This window comes from Quercus suber, unplaced genomic scaffold (genome assembly GCF_002906115.3).
Source record: "Quercus suber isolate HL8 unplaced genomic scaffold, Cork oak 2.0 scaffold_30, whole genome shotgun sequence".
In the NCBI taxonomy this organism is placed as follows: Eukaryota; Viridiplantae; Streptophyta; class Magnoliopsida; order Fagales; family Fagaceae; genus Quercus; species Quercus suber.
Window position 1 is genome coordinate 1,447,403 of NW_027069495.1, and position 27,459 is coordinate 1,474,861.

Here is a 27,459-nt window from a genome sequence, read left to right on the forward strand (position 1 = left end):
AAGATAAAATTTTTAGTTAAAGACAACAACACATTTAATTTCTATTAAATAGTCAACAAATTTATTGAGCCAAACCAATAGACATCTGTGATGAATTCCCCCCAAATTTTTTACTAGACAAGCATTAGGAATTTTTCTTGTAATTATATTGCACATGTATGACAGAGAACTGGTATTTCCTAAAACTCGAAAGCTATTAAAAAATAGAAGTACTATGTTCACAACAAATCATAAGTGACAAATTGTTATTAATTCTAATTTGAATCTATAATTTAAATTACTTTTTTGTCCACTTGCAATAGTCAATAACAACCTGTCACTTAAAATTTGTTGTGAATATAACATTTCTCTAAAAAAATAAATTGTCCAAGATCAAGAAAATAAGGAAAATCCACCAAACCTAACCGTTGAGGAAGACCAAACTTATAAAGAAACTTCACCAACCCAATCAGCAGAGTCTTACCCGTGTAATCAGCAAAATGAGACACAAAAGGAAGGAAATGGCTCCAGAAATAAATATAGATTAAAAAATTATTGAAATTTGTCTCCCAAGAATGTGTATATATAGAGAGGGTAGAGACCTCTGTGAAAGAGATTTGTATTGCAAAATAAAAGAAAAATATGAAATAGTGGATTGTAGGCCTTAGAACCGCACCACTGAAAATTCAATTTTTTTTCCTTTTTATTTTCTTGTAAATTCATTTTTCACAAAACTGGAATAAAACAAAGAAGAAGAGAGAATTTTTTTTTCTTTTTAAGAAAAAGAAGAAGAGAGAGTTAATTACACTTGTTTGGCCTATGATTTTGGCCGAGTTTATTTGCTCATATGTGATTACAAAAGTTATACATGACCAAAATGAAATTTTATTCTAGAAACTAAGAAACCATTAGTGAAGTACGTAAATGATGATTAGACATCCAAATCCAATACATACATTTTTTGCAGGACATTTTTTTTTTTTTTTTTGGTTTAAAGGAAATATAAATAGAACCAGGCAGCCAAAATGGCTAAGTTGGTGGCAACATGCCTACAAAAGCTTTCCCCATTTTTGTCTGCACTCACAAAGGCAGCAATCTCTCATCAGATGGACATAATTTTTTATTAAAAGCATATCGACCAACTCTATATATATAATAATACCAACTACTGCCTTTGGTGCATGGGACTGGACCACACAAGGACTCATTCGATTTTCTTGTTTCACACACCCAATTTCAATTGACAGGGTATTATATTACTATAGTTAGAGCATCTTTATCAGCTATGCCAAATGCTAAATATTTGGGACATTTGGCATACCAAACATCATTTAACCCTATTTATCAGATGTGCCATATCTTTTTTTTTTTGCAACATGCTACAGTAACATCATAAATTTGCCACGATACGGAACCGGTGTGGCAAATGAATTTATTCTTTTTTATTCTTCTTTCTCTCTCATTCTTTCATCTTCTCCTTCAGCTCTCACCGCCTCTATCTCCACTCTCTCTTCACCGATTCCCTCACTCGTTCCCTTCACCGATTCCCACCAACCCAACAAATTTGAGAAACCTAGCGACCATCGACCACAATCAAAAGATTCAAAACCCACAAACCCAGCAAAACAATGGAATCAGCAAAAACCACAAATCCAGCAAAACAATGGCGACCACAAAACCCACAAAAACCATCAACCCACAAACCCAGAACTAGCAACCACAGACCACATGCATCAAAAAATTCACAAACATTTCAAACCCACAAAATCTTCATCACAACAGACCCAAACTAACAATCCAAACCAAAACCTACAAAACTCCAACACACCCACAAAAAACCCATATCCTCTATCACCGATCCAAATAAAAACCGACCCACTACAAAACCCACAACCATGGGGCCACCACAAAGGTGAAATCAGTGAACCTACCACCACAATGCCACCAGACAGACGAAGAGAGAATTAGAGGTTATGGACTGAAAGGTTAGAGGAAAAGAGAGAAATTATAAATTAGAGAGAGGCGAGAGGTTCAGAGAAAGAGAGAGAGAAAGAGAGAGAGGTGAAGAAAAAGAAAACATTTGATGGGTTTCTGAGATTTGTTGTGTTTTTTTTTTTTTTTTGAGTGAGTAATTAATATATTATTTTAATGGATAGTAAATATTATTTTAAAGTATAAAATTGAAGTATAGAACATCTGATAAATGGTATGTTGTAAAATAATGTGGCAAAATAATAAAGTAGGGTTTTGATATGGCAAAATGGCATAATTTTTGCCACGTCTGATGCGGATGCTCTTATACCCAAGTAAAAATGCCACCTTCGACCGTGAGGGGTGGCGTCATTTGAGATGGCCAAATTTGTTATATATATAATATTTTAATTTTAATTTAAAATTTTTTTTTATTAACTTTTGACCTCTTAAAATAAAATTTTGAACACCTTGACTCTAATTTTTTTTTTTAAGCTCAACTGATATAAGTTTGAATATGATCCTCTTAACAATCTATTCTTGCAAATGAAGTTATAATTCATTTGAGAAATGTTATGTTCACAACATTTTTACAATACTTTTACAAGAAAACTTAAATGGCAGGTTCAGACTAGCTGTTATTATTGAGTAAAAAAGTAATTTCAATGGTGGTTTCAAATTAGAATCCATAACAGCTTGTCATCTAGGATTTATTGTGGAAATGTTGTAAACAAAACACTTCTCAATTAATTTATACTCTTGACCAAATATGTAAGTAGAGTGGAAATTGAATAAGCTTTTAATTTGTTATTTCTTAAGTGGAGACTGGGGCATGGGTAGCAAATGTTAACACTAAAAGGCAATTAAACAATTAGATAGATGGTGATGTTAACACTAAAAGGCAATTAAACAATTAGATAGATGGTGATTCTTAAAAAAAAAAAAAAAAAAAAAAAAAAAAAAAAAAAAAAAAAATTTTTTTTTTTTTTTTTTTTTTTTTGGACTAGGGTTTTGGGACAAGGGAGTGATTGAGTAAAAACAAAAGCAAATGTTAACACAACAAAAAAAATTTCTTAATACAATTACAACGACCAATAGTTATCAAAGTGAAGTTGAATTGTTAAATAAAATTATGGTAAAAGAGTATAGACATAAACTAATAAATAAAAATAAGATTTTACTAATGTGTGCCCTAAGGGCACATAATAGTAAACTAATTTTGAAAAAAGTTTATCGAGAATTGAAAAAATTTTGACAACTTTTTCAATTTCCAATAAAACTTTTCCAAAAATGAATTTGTTAATATATGCTCTAAGGGCACACATTAACCGGACCCATAAAAATATTCTAAACAGTAATAATTAAAATTCACTTAAAAACAATAATTAATATATTTATTGTATTTAGAAACAATAGAAGATTTTCAAGATTTAATTTTCGCAGAAACATTTATTATGTTCATTGCATTAAGAAACAATATGCCTAATGAACTTAATAGTTTATCTTTTATTTTCTCACTATTACTATGGACAAATTGTACTCCCTCCGTCCCAATTTTTTTGTTCTGTTTGAAAAGTCAAACTTTTTAAGGGAACATCATTTATTGTCTTGTCTACCTTTTAAAAATATATAAGTTTCCAAAACTATCCTTAAAAAAAATTATTAAAAAATTGAATTAGTAAATTAATAAGGGTATAATAGGAACATTAGTAAATTAATGACTTTTATTTTTAGAAACAGGACAATATTTTAGGACATCTCAAAATGGAATAGAGGACAAAAAAAAATAAAACAGAGGAAGTAATAAGAAAACCACGTAAATTGCAAGATCTATTTCTTACCCAAAATACATCTTCTTAGTCTTACTGATCTCCTAGTTCTAGAGCCGCCACCATGTCGCCTCTCTTACCCTTTTTCCCAAAACAAAAACAAAAAACCCTCCAAGCAACTATTTAAGCCCATTACAGCTAGAAATACAAAAGAACAGACTACAACCCAATACTAAAGTCCATTTCAAAGCCGGCCCTCATGTGGCTCTTCCAGTCTTTAACATTTGAGTTCAACAGCACCACCATTTTAAATAAACGACAGCAAATGACAGGTGTCCAAAACCCAAAAACTCCCCAAATCTCCAACCTTGGAATCTCCGAAGTCCGAACCCCCCTTAAACCTCTGTCAACATCAACAACTATACTCAAACCTCCTATATATGTGATGTACTACACCTTAAAAGAAAAACAACATCAAAACTCTGAACTCTCTCTCTCTCTCTCTCCTGCATTTTCTCTCTTTCTGTAGAATCCTCCAATGGCAGCCACAGCCGGTGCATCACCATTGATCTCCATGCACTCTCGCCCTTCTCACTCCTTCCAACATGGCTTGGTATGTTTACCACTCTATGCTCCTCAAATTTTATTCTCATCAAAATATTTGCCAATCCTGAATAAATCTCCTATTATTTTTGTCAATTAACTTTTCAGTATTATAGCTTAATCTGAGTTCCATTGCAATTTTGATTTGACCCGTGGGATTTGATATTATATGTTATGTGGGTTTCGTTTTATCAATTCTCATTTCTATGTCCTATATGTGATTTGGTTAAGAAGAATCCTTAACCCCATAAATATTTATTAAAACATTAGTGATTACTGATTAGTGTGTCGTGAATAGTCTGTTACAAATATTTAAAACATTAAATAAAAAAGAAATTAAAATATGCTACTAGTAAACGAATGTGATGATTGATTACTATAAAATGCCCAGCTTCATGGCTCATAAACATTTTTTTTTAAAACAATTTACACAAAGGAATTACTATTTCCACACCAATAATGACTGCTTGCACACGTGGCGTGGCGTGGCTTTGGAAGTGCCCAATATAGGCGTGGAAATAACACTACCCTTTTTGCATTCTAAACTTTGTACTTTGCCTTACAACAATTGGAGGTAGTTTAATTATTATTTTTTATTCTATTTTTCTGATGTAAATTATTCAGTTGAGGTTCTTGTGGTTGAATGTGTTAAACAGGCAACGCTAAGGGTTTCTGGTTTGAAGCCAGTTTCGCTTTCTTATTATGGAAGAAGCAGCATCTCTTTTAGGATGCGGCCACTGCCAGTTCGTCTTCAGGTTTCTTGTGCTGTAAGTTTTTAGCTCATGGAGTATTTTTCTCGTGAAATATCGATTTCTTGTTGAACCTGGGAATTGCGTGAATGTAAGATACTCCAAATTCAGAAGTTCAAGAGTTTTATAAAACAATCCCACTGAATTGAATTGGGTCCATGATTGTTCATTGAGCTTTTTACTTTGTCTTGTATGGCCACCAAATCTGTTTTTCTGTATGACAAAGCAAATTGAATTAAGTTTTGGTTATATTGATAGAAAATTTGGACACTATTTGTTCTTATCAATTTTGAATTTATGATCAATTGATTGGAAGCTGAATAAAATACTCAGTTACTCCAAGTATGATCAGAATTAATATATCACAAATTCCTAACTCTGTATCTGGCAGGCTTAACAATTCTTTTTAATAGGTGGTAGGTGCCTCATCCTTGTAGTATTAATGTAAGACTAGAGGTGTGCAACTTTGCTCATGTTGACCCTAGGTTAATTATGGAGCCATATCTTTCCATAAAATAAAGTATTGGTCATGATGTAACACTCAAATAACAGATCAAGGATGACATAGTATTTCTTATGTGGAAGTCATGAAGTGAAGAAACTCCACTACCTATTAATTTTATGCCAATAGTATCAGTTTTCTGCAGATGTGGAATGTTCTTGAAGCTCATTGTAGGAATTTATTATTTGATATGGAAACCCCATCATCTGATTATTGGGACTTTATAATGTGGATCATCCAGAGGGTGTTCAAGAAATTTTATATGGATATGTTAATATTGTTATATTCTTAATATCCTCACAACATTGGTCGATGTTATGTTAATGCATCTCAATGACTCATAAATTACAATTGACTTCTGTTATCTTGTGGTGTGCACCAGCACTATGGAAATTCTATGCGTTTTATTTCTGTCTTCTTGTTGGCTTTTATGTTGGGAATCTTGTGCATTTTATGCAAACTCTCCAGAAAATATGCAAGTTGCAATAAATGTATTAAATGTCAATGAGCAGGCCAAACCAGAGACCGTAGAAAAGGTGTGTAATATAGTGAAGAAGCAGCTGGCTTTACCGGATGACTCTACAGTTACTGGCGAGTCAAAATTTGCAGCACTTGGGGCTGACTCACTCGACACGGTACTAAGCAATTATCTGTCAACAATTACACAATGCTATTAGATATTCTGACAACAATTTTACACAATTTCACCTTTCTCTAATTGTGATGGTTTTTTCTTGTTTATTGAAGTGCACCCACTTATGTCCTATGAGCACAGGTTAATATCATTGCTTGATGTACCATAAAATTTTTATTTTCTAAACTTCACATCTTCATCTGTTTTCTCATGGATTTTGTGGCACTAATCTGAAAGTGATATGTAACTTCTTTGCCAAAATTGTCATTTAGTGATCATAGGGGTAAGCGATGGTGATGTGATGAATGCCAGGACTTAGTGTAGAGACTTTTTCTTTTTAAGTCATGAATCAGTTCCATAAGGAGAGAGAGGGAGAGGAAATGCTTTGATTTCATTCCCTTCTGTCCAAGTTATTTTTATTTTTAATTGGTTGCTTTTAAAGTCTACTAAACTTTTTTGGGTGGTGCCTGTTTAACATACGACACTTAACACCTTTTTAGGTTGAGATCGTGATGGGACTCGAGGAGGAATTTGGGATCAGTGTAGAAGAGGAGAGTGCCCAGAGCATTGCAACTGTTCAGGATGCAGCAGATCTCATTGAGAAGCTCATTGAGAAAAAGTGAGGAAAAGGGTGCATCGAAGTAACATTCAACCTACATTGAAAGTGGTTTTTACTGCTGTCATGTTTTAGCCTGCTGTATGTGGATTATACAGCAATTTAGTAATGAAATCAGATCTTGTGTTTGTTAAATCTGAAAGGAACAAGTTGGTTGTTAAATTATGAAGACATGTCTTTGCAATAAATTACTGTCTTTTTTTTTTTTCTAGCCTAATGGTTATGCACTCTATGATCAAATGAAGAATGGCCCTCAATGTTTAAGGTAAAGGTTATTGACAGCATTAAGGTTATTTGGTTGTGCAATGTTACATATATGACCCTTTCTCCACAAAAACAAAGGTTATATATATATATATATATATGACCATTCCCACCGTGCCTACCCTCCTAACAAAGGAGTTAGCCCTGGGGCAAAATCTATCTATGAATAGACATAGCACCACGCCAGGCAAGGACCTGACTAATCAGTTTGCAGTCCCAGTTCCTGGGAATTGCATCCGAAAAGATAAAATGGTGTGTTACATGATGATTCAGGAATAGTGTTTGCTGCTACAACTTTTCTGGATGGCATACTGTTAGGCTTCAACTAAGCCATCACGGAATTTGATTTGTAAAGTGAACTGGGATTCGTCCCATGGACTCTTGAAGTTGATCAGTTTGAGAGTCTTATCAACCCATTTCTTATTCTTAATTAATTTAAGAAAGAAAGAAATGAAAATGACATACAAAGCAAATAATCCTGGACTATAAGTTACCAAAAATACTAATATAACCACTAACGTTCAAAGAGTGGAGCAATCCTATCATAGATTTGAAACAACATAGCTGATAACATAAGGGAAACAACATAGCTGATAACATTAGAGAACGATAGTATTCCAAAGAGTCCAAACCTAAACGTATAGCTGATGATAGAATTCCAAGCCTATAGCTGATAACATAAAGGCCAATTGTATTTCAAACTTATGACATCCATTTCATAATAATTGTTTATTATCATCAAGCCAAGACATTGAAATCTCTTATTTGATGACAAAAAACTTTACTAATTGAGCTACTTAGAGAACCCATATTTTATCATACTTCACACTACACAAGAATTTGATCATTCAGTTGATAGGCTAGTCCATACCCTCAATGCGGTTTAAGCTAGAGCTGCAACCTGCAAACCTGCAATACAACAGTGGTACCCTATATCCCTATCCCTATCTCCCACATCAGAAGTACACGTTGAGGAGTGACACACTGTCGAAGGGCAGGCTTTGATGCCAGTCATATGGAAGCACTATCAAATTACACATACTAGGTTGCCAATCTTATGCCCTCTTCCTACTACCTTTGAAGCTGATTCCTAAATCAAAGTCTTTCAAAGAATGCTAAAAGCCTTAAAACTGTGAAAGTGAGTTGGTCCTGATAACAACCCTAAGGCCAGCAGTTAGTCCACTGCCGATCAAGAGGGAAATTGCCAGAAAACCTGATGCCTTAGTCTCAACAACCTCCAACAACAACAAACACCAAAGCGCCCCCCCCCACCCCCCCTCTCTTTCTCTCTCACAAGCGGTTACATAAGAACTGCCAATCAGCCTAAAAGCCATTGTCACTTCACATCAATCTGCCATAATAAAGAACATGAAGCATACTGAATCCTACGTGCCAAAAGAAACCATACCACATGGTACAGGCAAATTTACAAGTTATAGCAAATGAGGAGATGGAAGTGGATTATACAGATAAACAAAATGTGCTCCCCACTTTTACTCTAAACCACCATGACGTTATCATTACATTAGTAATAATTATGCATTTTGGAATTTGAAAAATCCCATGCTTGGACCTATTTCACCATATATCCAAATATATATAATGCAAAGTATATATGTAGACAAGGTACACTTCATACTATTAGCTTTTTGAATAGGGAAGCAACATTTGCAAAAGAAGTGAAATGAGAAAAAGATAAGAAGCCATACAAACATTATAAGCATCCCTTACATCTCAACAGTTTGCAATTCTGGTACATATTTACTTTCATTTACAGAGTATGATCAGAAGATCATATTTTGATTCAGAAGTAACCATATCACTCCCAGTCACCATCAAAGAAACCAGCATCTTTCATCTCCGAGTAGTATACATTCTCTAAATGTAAATCTTCCTCCTGTAGTCATCAAGAAAACATCAATTTAAAACAATACAATCTTATAAATTATATTTAAAAAGGTTTGGGGGTTGATTGAGATCAATGAAAATATATTTTTTACAAAATAAATGCCACGAAGAATAAATGATGACAATGACCTGGAAAAAGTCTGCAAGGAATGTTACATATAGAAGAGGAAGATAGAAGGCATGGTAGCAAACAATGGTGGCGCCATACAACCTGTTACAAAAGATTTAGCAACCAAAAAAAAAAAAAAAAGACCATTAGAAAAATGAATCTGAAATAGACGTTTCCGTGGAATTATTTGTTTGAAGGAGATTGAATAAAAATTACCAGAACCCGAAACCAGCCCCACTTCCAGTAAGTGCACAAGCTAATAAAGCAAGAGCATTCATCGAGAACATGACAGCAATATAGTTGTAGAATGCAGGTCTTGCTGCAGATAATTTAAAGAAAAAAACCCAAGATTAAACAGTCATGAAATTGAAATGAGACAACTGTAACAATTTGCATATGTCAGACAAACTTACCAGGTAATCTTTCTCTCCATTTGGAATGGTACATGAACAGTATGAAGCCATAAACTGCAGTCAGCACCAGCCTATGAACAACCCACAAGTTCCACTTCAATGGATGTGTATGATCATCGCTGTCAATGAATAATGGGATCCCAAATCCGAACAGATAAATTGCCTGGAAAAAAATGTCAACAAGTTTGTTAAGAAAAAATTAAAAAGGAAATATTGACATTAATCCATATTTAAGTACTAGCATTAATGTGTAGTTCAATATGTGCAAAAGCACCTATATATCAGATTCAATTCCATACAGAGTCAATTAGAAATGGCATAGGAATTCATCGGTCCATAACTCCGCACGCTGAGACTTAAGAAATGCGGAGTGCATTATTAACACACATATAAGAAGGAAAGATATCATGTTTTTTCCCTTGCAAAATATACTATCATGATCACAGACAGGCTAACATTATTTATAAGATAGATATGTATATACACACACACAAACACACACCAGAAATCAAGAAATACCTTTAGAAGTAAATCTAAACCAATGATAAGCCCTGAGACCACAAACGTCTTTGTCAAAGCTTCTAATCCACTCACATGATTTCCTTGGAACAAAAAAGCCACCAAACTTACTTCCAAAAATAGCATTCCAGATGTTGTAAACAAAGATAAGAGATTCCAAACTAGTTCTTTTCCAGGAGTGCACTCCCATGCCTGTGTCAACAAAGATAATCCAATTCTTAGCTAAAACACCAGGAAATGTCCAACAAAGAGGATTTTAGATAGCAAAAACAATAAACAAGGTTTAGTAGCAGTTGCCTAGCATGTGTGATCAAACAAAATTGAGGTGTGCGTGGGTTTCTGAGAAGGCATCTAACTTGTTGCATAACAAAACCAATTTAAGAAAATTGGACAGTGGCCTGACATATGTCAATGTGCAATGGTTTGAAATTAACAAGAATTTTTGAAACAACCATGATAAAATAACGCTATGCACAAAAGGCTTGCTTACCAAATCATCAAGTAAAACATTACAGGTGCATACAAACAAGATAAGAACATGTAGGTAGATCAAGGTTTACACTTGTTGGAATCATAAATTTGAAGTGAAAAGAAAGAGTTACAGAAACAATCAAGCTTCAAAAGCATCAGCAAAATGTGATCAACTGACCATGCAAGAGGATGGCCCTTAACAGAAAATTTTTACGCCTTCTACATTCCTATTCTAAACTTATTTTTGTAAGTAAATAAGATTATATTTTTTAACAATATTCTTTCTTTTGTGCATTTCCTAACTCCTTTCAATCTCTACATTGGTTGCCACCAAACATTCATAGGCCACAAGACCATTCTTATATTCTTCCAAGTGCAGAAATTAGCTGCCAAAAGTAATTTTCAATCATATTTTAGATATCAACCTGCACGCAGATCAAATATTTAATTTTTCTAACAAGTACACGCGATCAAATCCAAAGTTGTATTGGCCACCAAAGTTCCTCCATTAATCTTTCATGTACTCTAACTAAAATAAAGATGATTTTCACAGTAAATTTCGTAGTAGTTTCCACTAAAGGAAACCACTATATTCAGTATTCCAATTCAGATTCTTGAGTAATTTGGTTTTACTCAAATAAACCATACAGCTTGATGTTAGTGTTTTTTTTTTTTTTTTAAGGTAAAACAAATAAATAACAGCTTGATGTTAGACCAAAGACACAAGTTTGTACAACCTAATTTTACTACCCCAAATAAAGTCACTAAACCCAATTAAAAGCCCAAATTATCCAAATATACACCCACAGACCCACTAACAACTAAACCCATTCAAGGAATCAACCACAAGCATTAACTCTCTTCTTCTTTTTCCCACTTTTCTTCCTTTTCTGTGTACAATGTGCACTAGCTCAAACACACAAGCATATCCCCTTAACATATTTTTGTGATTTTAAAAATCCCAACTATTGAACAAGAATCCATAACATATTTTTGGAAAGTCATCTTTAGTTCAGTTACTAAATCCAAGAACAAGAATCCAAATTCAGAAATCACAAACAAGAGCCAAGAGCCAAAGGCCAAAATCAAAAACAAATTCAGCCATTAATACCCCCATATAGCAACCACCACAATCGAAAAAACCACAAAAGGAAATCACCAAGGCATATTCAGCTACTAAATTTAACAACCCAGAAAGCAACCCATCACCAACAATTCAATTCAGCCACTAATTCCCAAAACCCAAACAAAAACACAAAAGACAAAGTTCAGCCACTAAACTGAGCTACAAAAGCCCAAAATTTCAAGAACCCAAAACAGAAAAGAACTCAAATTTACAAAAACCCATCACACAAATCCAAAAAATCATAAAGAAAAAAAGGAAAAGAAAACCCAGAACCTGAAAAGTGCACCAGATCAAATTGAGCAAGCTAGCAAGCCAGAGGCAGGCGTAGTAAGCGATGATGACATAAGAGCGGCCATGAGTGAGCTTGGAGAGGCTCTTCTTTGCTTGAAACGACAAGTATAAGACGAAGAGAAGGTTCGGAACAATGAGAGCCACGTTGTGCCAGAAACCATGGCACTCGAAGAGCCAGTCGTAGAACCTTGGAGAAATTGGCGATGGAGCTGCTGTGATTGGTAGGTTTGGGAGCGCAGAGACTGTGAGTGATTCTTGGAGATCTCGCATTTGAGACAATTTGATTGAAGGATTTCGAAAAAACAACAAACCCTAACCCTAGGTTCAGAGGGTTTATGATACTATGTCGTTTTTTAGGTACCAGAAAAACAAACAGAGAGTTTGTTGTGCTCTGTTTTTTTTAAAGTTGTTGTGGAAAAGAGACAGAAAATGGGTTCTACGACTTTCAAAGTTGATCTTGCAAAGCGTGTTGTCATCTAATCTTCAATGAGACTGACAGTTGGGTAGTTTTTTTTTTTTTTTTTTGGCATTTTGAGTCAAAGAGATGAAAGAAATACTGCACAGGTTTGTAGTACTGTGTAGGAGAAAAAATTTTTTTTTTTTTTGGCATTTTGAGTCAAAGAGATGAAAGAAATACTGCACAGGTTTGTAGTACTGTGCAGGGAAAAAAAAAAAAATGCTGTAATCACAACATTTTACACAATTTTTGCTCCCAAGTTGTGAAAGTTGGAGAAGAAACGTGTAAAAAGAAAAATAGTAAACTACATAAATGAATCTTATCTTTTTTTTTAATTTTATTAATTTGATTCTTAACTTTTAGTTGCTGTGTCAATTTAGTCATTATTATTATTTTTTAGACAAAAAAATCACGTGTCAAACAGAATAAATTAAAAAAAATTTGCCACGTCAACAAAGTACCGCCACGTCAATTTTTTTACTTAAAAAAAAAAAAAACTGCTCTACTGCCATGTTAGTGTTTTTGAAAAAATCCCTAATCAAATCATTTTTAGTTTGAAAATAAAATTTGCTTATCTCATTAAACAGGGGCAAACCCAATCCAAAACACATCTCCTTAAAATCCAAATTCCCTAATGCAAGGACGGCAGCACCTTCTTTCTCGTTCCGACTGAGCCTCTCTCTTCCAGCAGCACCAAGTTTCCCTCTCTCTCTCTCTCTCTCTCTTAATTAGTAAAAATGCCTATGGAGTAAGGACTGAACTGAATGGAAACTGTTGAATATGAGGGGGTTGCTGTATCACGACACTAGCACATCATTTGAAACTAGTACATTTGTTGTTCTTTAAGCTATCCAACACAAAACCATGTAAATTGTTAGGATACGTTAGGTACACTAAATTGGGATTACGACATGAATTGTAATATTTATTACTAGTAATAAAGTGTGTTGTAATGTAATAACTAAACTTATTCATTAGTTTGGTTATGAGTTATAACATTAGAATGAAACTTGACATTTATTTTAGGAAATATTTTACTTATACAATTATATCTCCTTAAAAATTGTTATTTTTAAATTTAAGAGAGATATTTGTTATTTTTTATGATTTTTTATTTTTATAATTGTTAAATGTATATGGAAAGTTTATATTAAGTTTTGAAATTATTACACTTACTAAAGAATAGCTAATACAACATTTTAAAGAGTAATGATTATTCCTCATTTTGAAGAATAGTTATTTATAAAGAATGACTATTCTTTGTAATAAAAACATAACCAAACTAAAGAATAACTAAACCATTTGAATAACTATTACATTATAACATCTATTACAGTCTACCAAACATGCCCTTAGTCCCAAAGCATACATTAGTACATCAGGATTTGCATCAATCAAAGCAATCCTTCGAATCCAAAAGGGAACGTTCCAAAGCATACAATTCAAAGTTGACCCTGATCCAATATTCCAAGAAGTCCAGGAATTGGCAACCTAGACTTGTGTGCACACCTTTTGGCACTAATCTCCTTTTACATTGTTACAAAATAAAAATAATAATAACAAATAAATAAATAATCAAAGTTGTCCTCAAACGTGGGGCGATACGTTAATACCCCAAAAACACCTAACATCACTGTTTAGCAAGCTTCCATATAAGCGTACGTGAGAACGTATGATGGAGTACAATTTTGTTTCAAATGAACAGCCATAAAAAAACCCAAAAGAACAGACATAAGCATAAAAGAACAACCACAACCGATCTGAGCTCCATACAAAACTATTATATGAAATCATCATCTAAAACATATGACACACAGAGAGAGATGAATCTTCTGCCACCGAAGAGAAAAATCAACTGCCAGTCATTGCTGCCAGACCTTGTTGCTGTCTAAAACCTCTATTTTAGCTGAGAGAGTTAGGGTTCAGGGGTTAGGATGAGCGTACGTGAGAGTCAGAGGGATTTTAATTTTTTCCCCAAGCCTAGTCTCCGTGAGAACAACAATTTATTTATTTATTTTTAAATATTTTAATATGATGTGGTTATAGAGTTGGTAATTAACATGGCAGATAAATTAATTCTTTATTATTTTCTTTGACACATCAAACTTTTTCATTCAAGAAATAACAGTAGGGATTAAATTGATACTGCACTAAAAAGTTAGGGACCAAATTGACACAATTAAAATGTTAGGAATCAAATTGAAATATGATGTAAAAGATAAGGACAAAATACATAGTTTATCCAAAGAAAAATGCTACAATCACAACATTTTACACAACTTTTACCTGATGAGTTGTGAATAGTAGAGAAGAAGTATTGAGTTTACGTACGCTTATTTCGATAAGTTAGAGCAAGAGTTGCCTAAAAAGTTGTGATCCTAGGCTAGCATTGTTCAGTGTGAAATGAGTAAAAGTTAAAGTAATAGTTAGACACTGGTATATACAGATGAAGTCATGTTTTGATTACAATTTCAAGGTTTTAATTACAAATGTGAAAATGTTGTTTCTATCATCTTATCATTTTATAATTATAACTAAAATTGTGTTTTAAAAACATTATTTTAACCTTTGTGTGTCCGGTTGCGTGTTATAATGATAATTTCTCCAAAAAAGTTTAGTTAAAAGAGGAAGTCAAAGCTCTTCAAGTTTAGTTAAAAGAGGAAGTCAAAGCTCTTCCTAACTCACTAAGAATTATCCCTTGTATGGGGCTTTCTTATTTAGGTAAATAATGGGGAATGGTGGAGGTAGCTGGATAGACATGGATTATCTTACCTATCTCTAAAAGTATTTTTAAGTTTTCAACTTTTTCTATAAAAGAAAAAAATCAAAAATAGATTTCCTCATAGTTTCAAATACTATTATCATTTAGCCCAAAATAAAAATCCGCATGTCCTTTTTTTTTTTTTTTTTTTTTTTAAACTTTTTACCTTCACAATTATTATGATTTTGTTAGGTAGCATTTTGGATACTTTGAAGTTTGAACAAAAAATGAATTTCTTCTTCTTGGAATAATTGTAGACTTTGAAATTGGAAGGCTAAAATCATCAAATCTTTTTATCCTTTCCTTCCTACTATTTCTTTGGGCAATTGACCATAAAATGATATATTTAAATGGGGTAGAATAGTATGACTAAAATCTTTGTCAAAATACAGACCAAGCCATAGGAAGTTAGGAACATATATATATATATATGTGTGTGAACAAAAATAACCAAACTGGCCCTTACTTCTTCAAACCAAACGTGGCATAACCTACGCCAAAACCTCCACTTTCACCTCCCTCCCTTTGGATCCCATTGGTTCCAGCTTTAGCAATGAGACCCCAAAATCAAATCCTAAAAATATTAAAACTGCCTTGAAAATCTCCACCATTTTTTTTTTGAAAAATTATTTTGAGTTTATTTCAGTTTGATTGTTATCAAAGTTCAATTTGGAAAAGAGGTTACAAATACTGAATTTCAATTTTTTTTGCATGGGAAGATCATTGGTGTTTCTGATTTTTTTTTTTTTTTTTGAAACAAAAGTTTATGACCAATTTTTTTAACAAGAAGATCAACTTGTTCATCTATTATCATACAAAGAACCTGAGGCATTAGCATTGTATCAGGTTGGTTTCATAAAGATTTCTGTATTTTGTGTGTATGGATTTTTGTGTACGTGAAAAATGCTTTTGGCTCACAATCCTCATTGAATCATTTTTGTTTTCTCATTTGGGTTTTATTTTTTTTTGTTGGATTTCAATAGCAGTAGCTATGGACAGAATGAGACCTGTGTATGTCAGGCAGAAGAGCACAGTAGGGACGCCGGGAGCGCCATCATCCCCAATGATGTCACCACTGCACCGCCATGCACGTTCAGGGTCTACTGGGGTGGCAAATCTAAAGAAACAGAAAGCCGCGGCACAGAGGCTTGCGCAGGTGATGGCACATCAACAAGCTGATGAGGACGATGAGGAGGATGACCTTTTCAATGATTATAGTTCAGTGAGTGTAGGGAGGAGCATAGGGCTTGCAGGTGGAAGGTCAATGCGGTCTCGCTCTCCTTTGGTAATTGGCCTAATATCTATGCCTAGTTGTAAAAGGAACGTGGGCTCTTGTAGTTATGAATATGAGAATCTATGTTTTCATGGTTAACGATATCAGTGATCTGCTTTACTATGTTCATGAAATGATAATGTGCTAGTTGTTGTTTTAAATTTCCTTTGAAACCTTGAAGTAAGAAAAGCGTGCATGTATTTCTTTATGAACTCCTAAGTGTACTATTAGAATAAAATTGAAATTCTTTATATTGGTATTATCATGTAGGAGAGTGTTAATTATATTGTCTTCACGAGTAGTAGCGTACCTCACTGATCAGGGTAGTTCCTTCTCTTTTTACTTACATTGCACTGTATCACAATAAAGCCAAGTATTTTTAGTCAGTCTAGGACCATTAACATGATAAACTTAACATTTGGACGATGAATATTAAAATGATCATAATGGATGACAATCTCCGGCATTAGAAAATTTGTAAATTACTTTTTCATATTTACAGTATACACTGAATTTCAATCATTCTTATTTGTTATCGTACTAAGGTTCTCTAAAAGAATGAAGAGAATATAGCACTTGGCATTTTTTTATGATTGTATTTTGGTTAGCATTTGTATTGATATTTTAATGTGATATTACTCGATGATCTTATTTTTAGTTGATTCTTCAATGTTGTTTTTATTAGCCAGCTCCTTCAGTTCAAGAACAACCTCCACCCGCAAATTCTTCCTCAGGTGGTCGATCATCCCCATCTGTCAACTATGTCGAACAACCATCCTCAGGTCGTTCAATATCAGCTGGCCGGCCATCCCAATCCTCTATCTCTGTGGAACAACCTCTATCTGCTCGTTCTGTAACAACTGGCCGATCTTCTCTGCCCACCAATTCCATTGAACAACCTCCATCTGCTCGTTCTACATCAGCTGCCCGTCCGCTTATAGGTGTCAAGCCAGTTCCCTTGGTACCATCTAGTGTACCTATATCACTAAGGCCAACATTTTCTAATATTTCACCAGATGTTCCTATTGATAATCGGAGGGATAAAAGGTATATTGAAGTTCTGAACTTGTATACCTTTCTCGTGAAGAATCATGTCATCATCACTGACTCATTGTCATCTTCTTCTTTAACTTACTTTCTTATGAAAAAAGAAAACATCTTCTTCCTCTTGTTGAGGGGTAAGAACTGAATCTTAATATTTTATTACGTGTTTGTTTCCCATTTATACATTCAATGAGGTCTTTCCCTGTTAATCTGACTTTCGAAGTCCAAACAATACTGAATTCTATGAGGATATAATATTTGCCATTGAGACAGTTTTACAACAGAAGTGAGCTGTCCATGCCTTCATTATCATTACAGTGAGCCTGTGACTTTTAAGAGCTTGGCTATTATTCTGTCATCAATATCTTATTTTATAAAGTATTTCAATCCATCCCTATCCTACGTACTGACATAAAGGTGATTCAATAATATACATTTTCATCAATTTTGGCTTCTGATATAATCTAAATTCCTTTTAGCAATTACTGCTGGTACAACTAATCCTATTTAGTTTTGGACAATGATCAGGATGTCACTGGATTTCGGGAGTATGAACCTAAAAGAAACTAGTAATCAGTATTCTTCTGCTCTACAAGATGAGGTATGGCTGCTTTTCGAGATGATATCATATGTTCATTTAAGGTCCATGGTTAGTTACTGACTTTTATTGTAATGCCTGAAAGTTGCTAATACATGTCTTTGGCTAAGAATACACTTCATCTTTCACCTAGCCTTAGTAATTAGGATCATTGTGAATTGTTTTTGTATTTAGTGAGAATCTTTTACTGAGGTGTGAATTTCATTGCAGCTTGATATGCTTCAGGAAGAAAATGAAAGTTTACTTGAAAAGGTGATCCCAACATATTTTTCACTTCATTCTTATATTGTTTAAATATATGACTCTGGCTGTCCATAAAGAAGAATCATATAATACCTGTGCAAATCAAGGAAGTTTTCTTCAGCTCTTGAAGCATCAACATAATGCTTGGGGGTTCTGTAATAGTAATCTCCAAGCAATCAGATATGATCAAATTGAGCACTTGTCATGCCAATATTGCTATTGCAGCATTTACTTAAAAAATATATATTTTATTATCAGAAGAACATTTATAGTCCAATGGTCTAATAAAGATATTGTATCATATATTTGTTTTGGCAACCTATTCTGATATGTGCCTCCCCAGCTTCGACTTGCAGAGGAGAGGAGTGAGGAAGCAGAGGAGAGAGCTCGGCAGCTTGAGAAACAGGTAATTTTTTATCGTTAAAAAGGCAAAAAAAAAAAAAATCAAGGATGTTTCTACATAACTATATCAAATGGCAAATATTCCACTCTTATTTTTTTAGATAGGTAAAAACCATGTCATTTATTTTGGGGTGACATTTAGGTGGATAACTGTTATCAATTTATGCATGATTTTCACTTTTAAAGTCAGGCACTTGCTATATATGAATCAATGCAATAAAATGGATTTACATTTTCCACTCATTATCACAAATTTAAGAATAAGGTTGCTCATTTGTTGAATGATTGCGTAAGCATACTTATTGATGTGTTGGACTATGCAGAAGAATAGAGAGATATATACGTGATGGACATAGCTTAGTTACTTGTTAAATAATTTTCATTGCCCTAAGTGATTTATTGAAACTTCATCTCATGGAAGGAAGGCAGAAATGTTCTATTTCACATATTATCTTATGTTTGTAAGGAAGTAATTTTTTTAGTATATAAATAATTACTTATATATGAAGTTTGAATGCAGTTAGTATTAACTCCTGACTATTACCATTCCAAGTCTTCTGTCCCAGTTTTGGTGTTCTTTCAATCTTATTGTTTGTGGTGTACATATTCTAGCATTGATGGGATCTCTATTTCCCTAACTGTATATGTTTTGCTCTAGATTGCTAATTTTGGAGAAGGTGTAACTTTGGAAGCTCGTCATTTAAGCAGGCAAGCTTCAAGGTTCATTTGTATTTGTCAATCCAATTTATTAATTTATTTTGTATACTAATTTTTGTGTTGGTTACTCCTCAGAAAGGAGGCAGCCCTGCAGCAAAGGGAGGTTTGTGGTTCCAATACTCTTGCTATCTCTATTACCTTACAGCTCTGCAAGTGTAAATTGGTCATATAATTTACTGGAAATTCATTTACTTACAAATATATATAGTATGTGCACTTACAAGTTATATGCATAAGTTTATGTTACTAGGTCAACATGGATTAAATCCTGCATGTCTCAATGCATTATTCTACGGAATCAAGATATGAATCAGTGTCATATGTGACAAATTCTTTGGTTCATGCTAGTAGAGTCACAAATCCACACAAGCAAACATGCATGATTTTAACATATCGCTCAAGATTTGTCAAAATGTTGCAAAATTTTAAAATGGTAAAAATAGTGCAGTTTTATATAGGGTTGCTAAGTAAACTCACTTTTTGCTCATTATCATTTTTAAGAAATTGATTTAAAAAAATAAAAATAAAAGACAAATAAAATAGTGTTATTGCATCATTAAAAAGTTCTTTCAGATGTTCTAAAATATCACTTTGCTTGTTAAAATAAATCTCAATTGATATATAAACATAACAAGAGCAATTTTCAAACTTATTCACTTGTCTTGGAAATTTTATAAATCTTAAAAGGCATAATAATGGATAAAATTTCAACTTGTTAAAAAATCTCTTACTTGTAAACATATTATGAAACATGATATTTTGTACCCATTTAATGAATCCAAAGTACTAGTTGGGCAAGAGTCAGCAAAGCTGTTAAGAATTTAAGTTACATTAAAGGAATGTGACCAATAGAAAATAGGACAGACCTTAGGAATTCAGTCACTAGGAAAATTCTGCACCCCTCTGACCTTGGTGCTTAAGTGTATCCCAAAAGTTTACTAGCTTCAAATTTTTAACATGAACAGCATGAGGTGAGCCTATTCCATCACATTATAGACTACTGGACTGATTCTATGGATTTGGTCAAATATATGACTATATGTCACATAATTAATACTACTTGTTTATGTATCAAAAAAAAATACTACTTGTTTAAAAGAGCACCATGTCGTAGACAGTGTGTCTCTGCTGTTTCGAAGTCTAATGGAGTATATTTTACTATTCAGATGGTACATGAACATAGTTTTCCTTGCAGGCTGCTCTGAGAGTTGCTGCACAAACTCATGGTAGTAGCAGTGAGATCATTGCCCTTCGGACAGAAGCTGAGGTATCCAGAACTTCTGGCTTGTATGTTTGTCCTTTTCTTTATATTTTTTTCTACTATTCTTTAGTAGGGCATAGCAATATCCTATGAAATTTAAATTTAAATATTTCATGAAAATTTAACTTAGAATGCAAGGGATGAGGCAACATATGCTTTGGACCAGCTGCATGAAGCTGAGGATGAATTAAAATCACTTCGGATTATGACTCAGAGAATGATACTGACTCAGGAAGAGATGGTCTGTACTCACTTTTTACCATACATTTACAATTTTGGTTTCTTAATTCTTTTATGCCATAGTAATGTGATTTGCACTTTTTATCTTAGGAAGAAGTTGTTCTAAAGAGGTGTTGGCTTGCTCGGTATTGGAGTTTCTGTGTTCGACATGGTAAATTGATATTGTTTTTGCAACTCTTTCAGAACATTAAAAGTTTCCATGCCTTATATAAAAAGGGAGAATCTACAACTGAGTCCAATCTAATTGAGAGTAGGGCTTAGTTGAGTTGATAGGCATAGATTGCATGAGTTTATGAGCATAGGGGATCTTAGTTGCAATCTTACCTATTCAATATCATCTTAGAATAATAAACACATATATACCTGAATACCAAGTTTGAACTTGTTGGGACTGTTATACATATATTTACATCCTCTAACCAGCAATTATGAATGATTTAAATGTCATAATAAAGGCCCTTGAAATTCAACCTTCATAGAAGTTGCTTCCAAAGACACCATAGAACAGCCTAAACTAGTAGTAACACTTACATGCTACTCACCATAGTGGATGGCTCATGGCTGTCTAGTCTAGTATACTAAACCAACCGTAAGCCATTGAATATAGTGATCCTGGAACCTTTATTAGGGTTGAAAATGCAGTCTATGCCTATTTACACTTGAAGTTTTCTTGGTAAAACCACATTTTCTTGTCCAACTGAAGGTTTCTTGGATGTTATGAGTTCTGCAAACTAATGCCAAAAAGGGTAGCTTTCCCTATATTTTGATGTTTCTGAATAAGACTCTATAGTCTAGACTTATGACTTCATCACTTTTAATCTTTTCCTTGGATGATTGATGCAAAATTATTAAAAGAGGACAAAATTCACTGTTATGCCTTCTAACTCATTTAACATGAAAACTTCTTAGATGATTGATGGCCACTAGAACACTTTGGCAGGTATACATGAAGAGATTGCTGGGGCAAGATATGAGTACTGGTCATCTTTTGCCCCTCTCCCGGTTGATGTTGTCTTAGCTGCAGGAAAGAGAGCCAAAGAGGAGATTGGTAAGAATGGTTGGTCCCTTTTTTTTTTGGTTGTGTTAAGGTAATAAGGGATTTTACTACCTCACCTCTAGGGGTGGCTCAAGGCCTAGGCCTAAGGCCCCCAATAAAAAAGGCCCTATCCCAATTAAAAAAAGCCCCATCCTAATAAAAAAAGGCCCCCATCTTGTGAGTCAATAATTGGTTTCAAAACAAAACAAAGTCACATACCAATAAAAAAAAAGGGCCCCATCCCAATAATTGTTTTGGCAGAAACATTTTTTTAAAACAAAATATATCACATCATCTTAATTTAACTCATTGTCTTTCTTTGTTCTCCATGCTGATCAGTAAATGATGATTTGGAGGAAAAAGAAAAGGTTCCAAGTGATTCGAATGGACTCTCTGGAGAGGGAAATATTGAGAACATACTTTTAGTTGAGAAAGGTTTACGGGAACTGGCTTCACTAAAGGTTTTTGTTCATAACCTTATGCTTGAAAATTTGTTTATAGATATCATCTGTCTTCTCCTAGAGATCTTCCTAATGGAGGAGTGCATGTGTAAATCTGTATTCTGCTTGATGAGGGGTACAGAAAGATATGTCCTGATATTGAATGGTTAAGTTTCATATACTGCTTCTTCATTAGTTATTTTTCCTCCACTTGACACCTTAGAAGAGTTGAAATTTGAATTTGTTCTTTGTAATGTGCATCAGACTCCTGGACATTTTATTTTAATCTTTCTAAAGTTATGTAATTCATCTCTTTTCTCAAAGAAGATAATTGCCTTATCCAATCAATATCTTCATGCTGCAACTTAGTGTCACTTATGAAGTTAGATGTGAATGTTCTGAAATACCCTAGACCAGCTCTCTATGCTTGACTATATTCTAACTTGTAACTTCTTTCTCATTGTTTAGTGACTAATAAACAATTGAACCTTCATCCTGTAATATACAATTCTACTAGGTTTTAATATAAATTTAGTACATATTACTCTGAAGGAGTTTACCCAAAGGACTAAAGTTATACTTGTATTCAAATGGTAAAGTGGCCCACAGTGCAAGGTCATTCTATATATGTTCTCATTAATTAGAGAACCTAATACTTTCAATGGCTTTCAATTTTGGACTTTTATTTTACTGAATCAAGCATATTACTTTTGGAGTTGAGATGGAAATTATTGGAAAATTTTGACTTACGATTTTCAGATATGTACTTATGTCATTATATTAATTGACACATAAGTCAGTAGTTGCAGAGCTTTTCAGACATATAACTTGCTCTCTTGCTTTTCTTTCCCTTTTTTAACCATGTTATTTAAACCTTTTTTTTTTTAGAAGTGGTTCACCATATTACTGTATTGTGAGTCTAGCATTATATATTTTGTTATTAGTAATCCAATTCAAGAAACAAAGAAGCATTTTTTTTCTAGATCAGTAATTTTTTTTACAATTGAAACACCGGTTTCTTCTAACTAGCTGTTTTAATGTAATTATTTGAAAGGTAGAGGAAGCAGTGGCACTTGAAATGGCTCAAAAACGACGCCCAAGTTCACTAAAATCTGGTAGCACAGGTGGGAATTAATTATTGCTTTACAATTGAAACCCCTTTTCTCCCTTTTGAGTCAGAAGACAATAAGATACTTTATTATCAGCAAGCTGTTGCGGTTCTGTTGTATGCATCCCATGATAAGGTTATTATTATTGGCAGAACTTCTCATGTACATAGTACAATGTATCTGAACCATGAACATCTCATCGTATCAATAGAAGAGCAGTTAAATTTTGAATTATAGGAATCTGGTATTTTTTTGGTGTATGTGTGCGTGTTCTATAAATTGCAAGTTATTTAATCAAACAACTGAACCTAATAATGGAAGGATCATTTGTTTATTCTTTTCTTAATGTCCTATTAGAATAATGGTTAAGTAATTAAATTCACCATTCCCTATCAACTTAAAATTGTTAAATAATTGTACTTTTATTATGGTATTAGAGTAGGTAATCTTGAGTTTGAACCCTATCTCCACCCACATCTCATTTAAAGAAATAAAAAATGTTTCATGACCAATTATTGATAATCTCACATGCTTCTCTTTGTTGCATGTAATGCGCTAGAAAGTTTAGGATGATTATATGAATTAAGAAGTAAAATTTGACTGAGACTGGATAGCTGTCTTGCACACTGAAACTGTATTCTAGTACTGATTAATCCAATTATCTTATATGAGTGAATGTTTTTGTTTACTGGTTCAAGTCATCATAATAAGTGACTTCTGGTTGACTAACAATCTTTTTTTCCCTCATCTTGATTATGTGTGTAGATGAAGTGAAGCTACCAAGTGAGGGACAGTTTGAAGCATTTGGTAATTTGTCACATACCACATTTTCAAATTGAAGTTTTTCTTTTACACTAACTAGTGGGATTGCACATATAGTTTATTTTTTTTTTTTAATAAATTTATTTTAGTAAATGAGTTTGCAAGATTGAGAATATCTAAAACAAATCTATGCAAGATGAGAGGTGATACTTCATGTGGTTTATTTTGCACATTGGTTTTTCACTGTTTTTGAAATAAATCATAACACAAGATATGAAGGTGCTTACTGCATTAATTGTGCATATAGAAAAAACCCTACTTTTTTTCAGCTAAGCCATAGGTCCATTTAGTAGATGGCAAATCTAAATTGATAATAATTTAGTTTGCTCCGACTGGAAACCTACAGAGTGCAAATAAGCATATTGCATGACATATACCTTTTTTTTTTTTTTTCCACGTTTATATATTTTTGTTTCAAGTCCATTTATATAGCTCGTTGCCATTTGAGTTAGTAGGATTAAAACATTGTCTTTTGTACTTGTTTTTATACATCAACCTTATACATTTTGGTTTAGGGAAATATCTAGTGCACATCAGTACATCACTTAATTCACACATAGTACACAGACTTTCCAAAACAAGGGAAATCATGATTTCCCTTGTTTTTGAGGAGTGTGTGTGTGTAATACACACTTACCCATTTGTTTATGTTAGTTATATTATGACGTGCATTTGTAGTAGCAGGTGCTGGTTTCTAATGCTTATGTTTATAACTTCTATGCTTGTCTTCATGAACCTTACTAAAACAACATGTCTATTGAATTTTTATCTTTTTGGTTATATTGATGTTATAATCACCATTTAAAAGAAAATACTTTTTTTTTTCAGAATTGAGTCCAGAGGAGTGTGAAGATGTGCTTTTTAGGCAGGTATGGTGACACCTTCACAGTTTGAAATTCTCCTTTTGAGTCCAAAGAAAATACTCTCGTCTGTTCACTGTATTATCTCTCTATCTATTTTGATTTGCACGTGGGGTCTTCTCCTTATCACCTTTATGAAACAAGTACTAAGAATGGGAAATTTAATAAATTTGTTGTGCTCAAACCTTTAAGGGAGACTCATTTGCCTTTTATTGATTTAAAATCTCCAAAACAAACAGTATATTGGCTGATGAAAAAGGAGGTGAGTATCAAATAGATATCTTGATGTGTTGTAGGCATGTACTAAGAACTCAAAACCTGCACAAAATGATTATGGGGCTAAGCGAAAATTGGAATACATCAGGGACCTCCCTTCATCTTCTTGGGTCGATTAAGGAAGTCTTGTATATAATTTATGTGCTCCTAACCACTTCATTGACATTGAGTGCTTGCCTGGATGCCTGTTTGTTATGTTCTTGAAGGCTTGGCTCACATATTTCTGGAGAAGAGCAAAAATTCATGGGCTGGAACCAGACATAGCTGATGAGCGTTTGCAGTTTTGGATCAACCACCAAACTAAGTCACCTACTTCACATGATGCAGTTGATGGTACTCTCTCTCTTTCTCTTGTTCAGTCTATGAGACAAACACATTCCAATCTGAAGACTGTGTGTTTGCCTCATAGACTTCTTCTCTTTTTAAGCAATTCCTAAAATTTTGGGGTCCTCAAAATGAGTTCTTTATTTGACATGGTCCCCCTATTATGTAGTCTATTATGATTCAGACCCAAAAATCTTTGTATAGTGATTCAATGCCAAACATGCGCCAGATCTTAAAAACTAACATAACATGTCATTAATAAAATAAACCTCAATTTTCTCATTTCAATTGTTTGTAACATGAAGTGCTATATTTTTTAACTCAGAATATTGATGTACTTTGTTATGCTTGGATCCCATTTACAGTTGAGCAAGGCTTTATGGAGCTCAGGAAGCTAGGTATTGAAACTCAACTATGGGAAGAATCTCGCAAGTGGCTTGAGCAAGACTCCTCGTCTAAACCACATAGTCAGTCTGACTTCTAATACACAGTTTAACTCAACTGGAATTGATGTTTCAGAGACCATATCTTTCTATATGTTCACTTAGTTAATCAAATGAGAGACAGCTGTATATTATGAGTCCCGTCTCAATATCTCACTGATTTTTCATGTAAAATTCTCCATAGTGTTACATGGTTATTTCAATCAAAAGACTGCAAGTAAAATTATATTGTTCCTTTCTTCTTCCTTTTCTCCCTTCCTCCAACTCCTCCATTTTTTATTAAACAATCTATTTACCTTGTGAAGTGAATTGTTATATGCCAAGTCCTATTTACTACCTGACTTAGACCTGGTCCTCAGCTAGCTGCTAATTTAGATGAAGTTAATTGAAATTCCTGCAAAATATTGATATTTAACAGTCAGTGCACCGGAAATTTTTGGAGAGAACTTCTTGCACTGTTTATTGATCTTTGAATTTCAATATGTTACTTGGCTGAGGGGTCCCAAGTAAAATTCTAATTATGAAGTTAAATGCATATTGGAGAGCACCTTGGAGTTGCTTGAGTAATGATTCATTTTAAACAAGTTGTATCCTAGTATTTGAACTTATTTATTTATTTTAATCCTGGCGGCTATGTGATTATGAGGAATTGGGCCTAGGTTGTACTGTAAAAATGTAAGAACATGCCATTTGTATAAAACTCATCTTCAACCTTAATGTGGCGTTTGGTACAGGGTAATGTTTTAGGATTCTTAGGAATGTTTAAAGATTCCCATGTTTGGTTGCAAATCATGCTAGGGAATCAGATGCCAAGGGAATCTGGATTCCTCCCTTAAACCCCTCTCAGTGGGAATGTGGATTCCCTTTAAAACAGGTGGGAATCCAGATTCCCAAGCTTAAAGGAAATTGTATGTTTTATAAATTGACAATTTTAACCCTTTTTTTTTAAATGACTTGGTAGTTCACATTCAAATATAAGGATAAAATTGGAAAAATAAATAATTCATTTAAGATTCCTGGAAATAAACCAAACATAGGAATAGCTATATTCTTAGGAATGTGATTCCTAGGAATCACATTCCTAGGAATCTGGATGCCAGAAGTAATGTGGATTCCCCCATACCAAACGCCACATAGTGTGAGTGGGTGATAATAAGGGTGAAGATGAGTGTAATTAGTGTGCACAAACTATATCCACAAAATTTGTACATGTTACACTCATCTATATA

At 33.6% G+C, this 27,459-nt stretch overlaps 3 protein-coding genes across 5 annotated transcripts; 2 read left to right on the forward strand and 1 right to left on the reverse strand.

The window, feature by feature from the left end:
- Window positions 1-4,141: 4,141 nt before the first annotated feature.
- Window positions 4,142-7,031, forward strand: LOC112039283 (acyl carrier protein 1, chloroplastic). The gene is made up of 4 exons (XM_024072143.2): window positions 4,142-4,332; window positions 4,979-5,089; window positions 6,086-6,208; window positions 6,708-7,031. Exons 1-4 carry the CDS (start codon window positions 4,258-4,260, stop codon window positions 6,828-6,830), a joined length of 432 nt encoding a protein of 143 aa, XP_023927911.2. The 5' UTR covers window positions 4,142-4,257; the 3' UTR covers window positions 6,831-7,031.
- Window positions 7,032-8,703: 1,672 nt separating this feature from the next.
- Window positions 8,704-12,372, reverse strand: LOC112039289 (protein CANDIDATE G-PROTEIN COUPLED RECEPTOR 2). The gene is made up of 6 exons (XM_024072150.2): window positions 11,907-12,372; window positions 10,037-10,228; window positions 9,518-9,680; window positions 9,321-9,423; window positions 9,125-9,206; window positions 8,704-8,984 (listed from the first exon to the last, which is right to left on the reverse strand). Exons 1-6 carry the CDS (start codon window positions 12,192-12,194, stop codon window positions 8,907-8,909), a joined length of 906 nt encoding a protein of 301 aa, XP_023927918.1. The 5' UTR covers window positions 12,195-12,372; the 3' UTR covers window positions 8,704-8,906.
- A 3,470-nt stretch (window positions 12,373-15,842) lies between these two features.
- On the forward strand, window positions 15,843-26,467 carry LOC112039293 (coiled-coil domain-containing protein SCD2). 3 transcript variants are annotated; one of them, XM_065770362.1, is made up of 18 exons: window positions 15,843-15,988; window positions 16,126-16,427; window positions 17,101-17,462; window positions 17,988-18,060; window positions 18,268-18,309; window positions 18,644-18,706; window positions 19,361-19,410; window positions 19,495-19,522; window positions 20,615-20,686; window positions 20,811-20,921; window positions 21,011-21,071; window positions 21,861-21,968; window positions 22,296-22,417; window positions 23,451-23,520; window positions 24,271-24,312; window positions 25,156-25,196; window positions 25,670-25,796; window positions 26,153-26,467. In XM_065770362.1, the coding sequence occupies exons 2-18, from the start codon at window positions 16,134-16,136 to the stop codon at window positions 26,269-26,271; spliced, it is 1,785 nt and encodes a 594-aa protein (XP_065626434.1). In that variant the 5' UTR covers window positions 15,843-15,988; window positions 16,126-16,133; the 3' UTR covers window positions 26,272-26,467. The 3 variants fall into 3 exon arrangements, with proteins under 3 accessions (XP_065626434.1, XP_065626433.1, XP_065626435.1); XM_065770361.1 differs by having other exon boundaries at window positions 16,129-16,427; XM_065770363.1 differs by having other exon boundaries at window positions 16,132-16,427.
- Window positions 26,468-27,459: the final 992 nt, after the last annotated feature.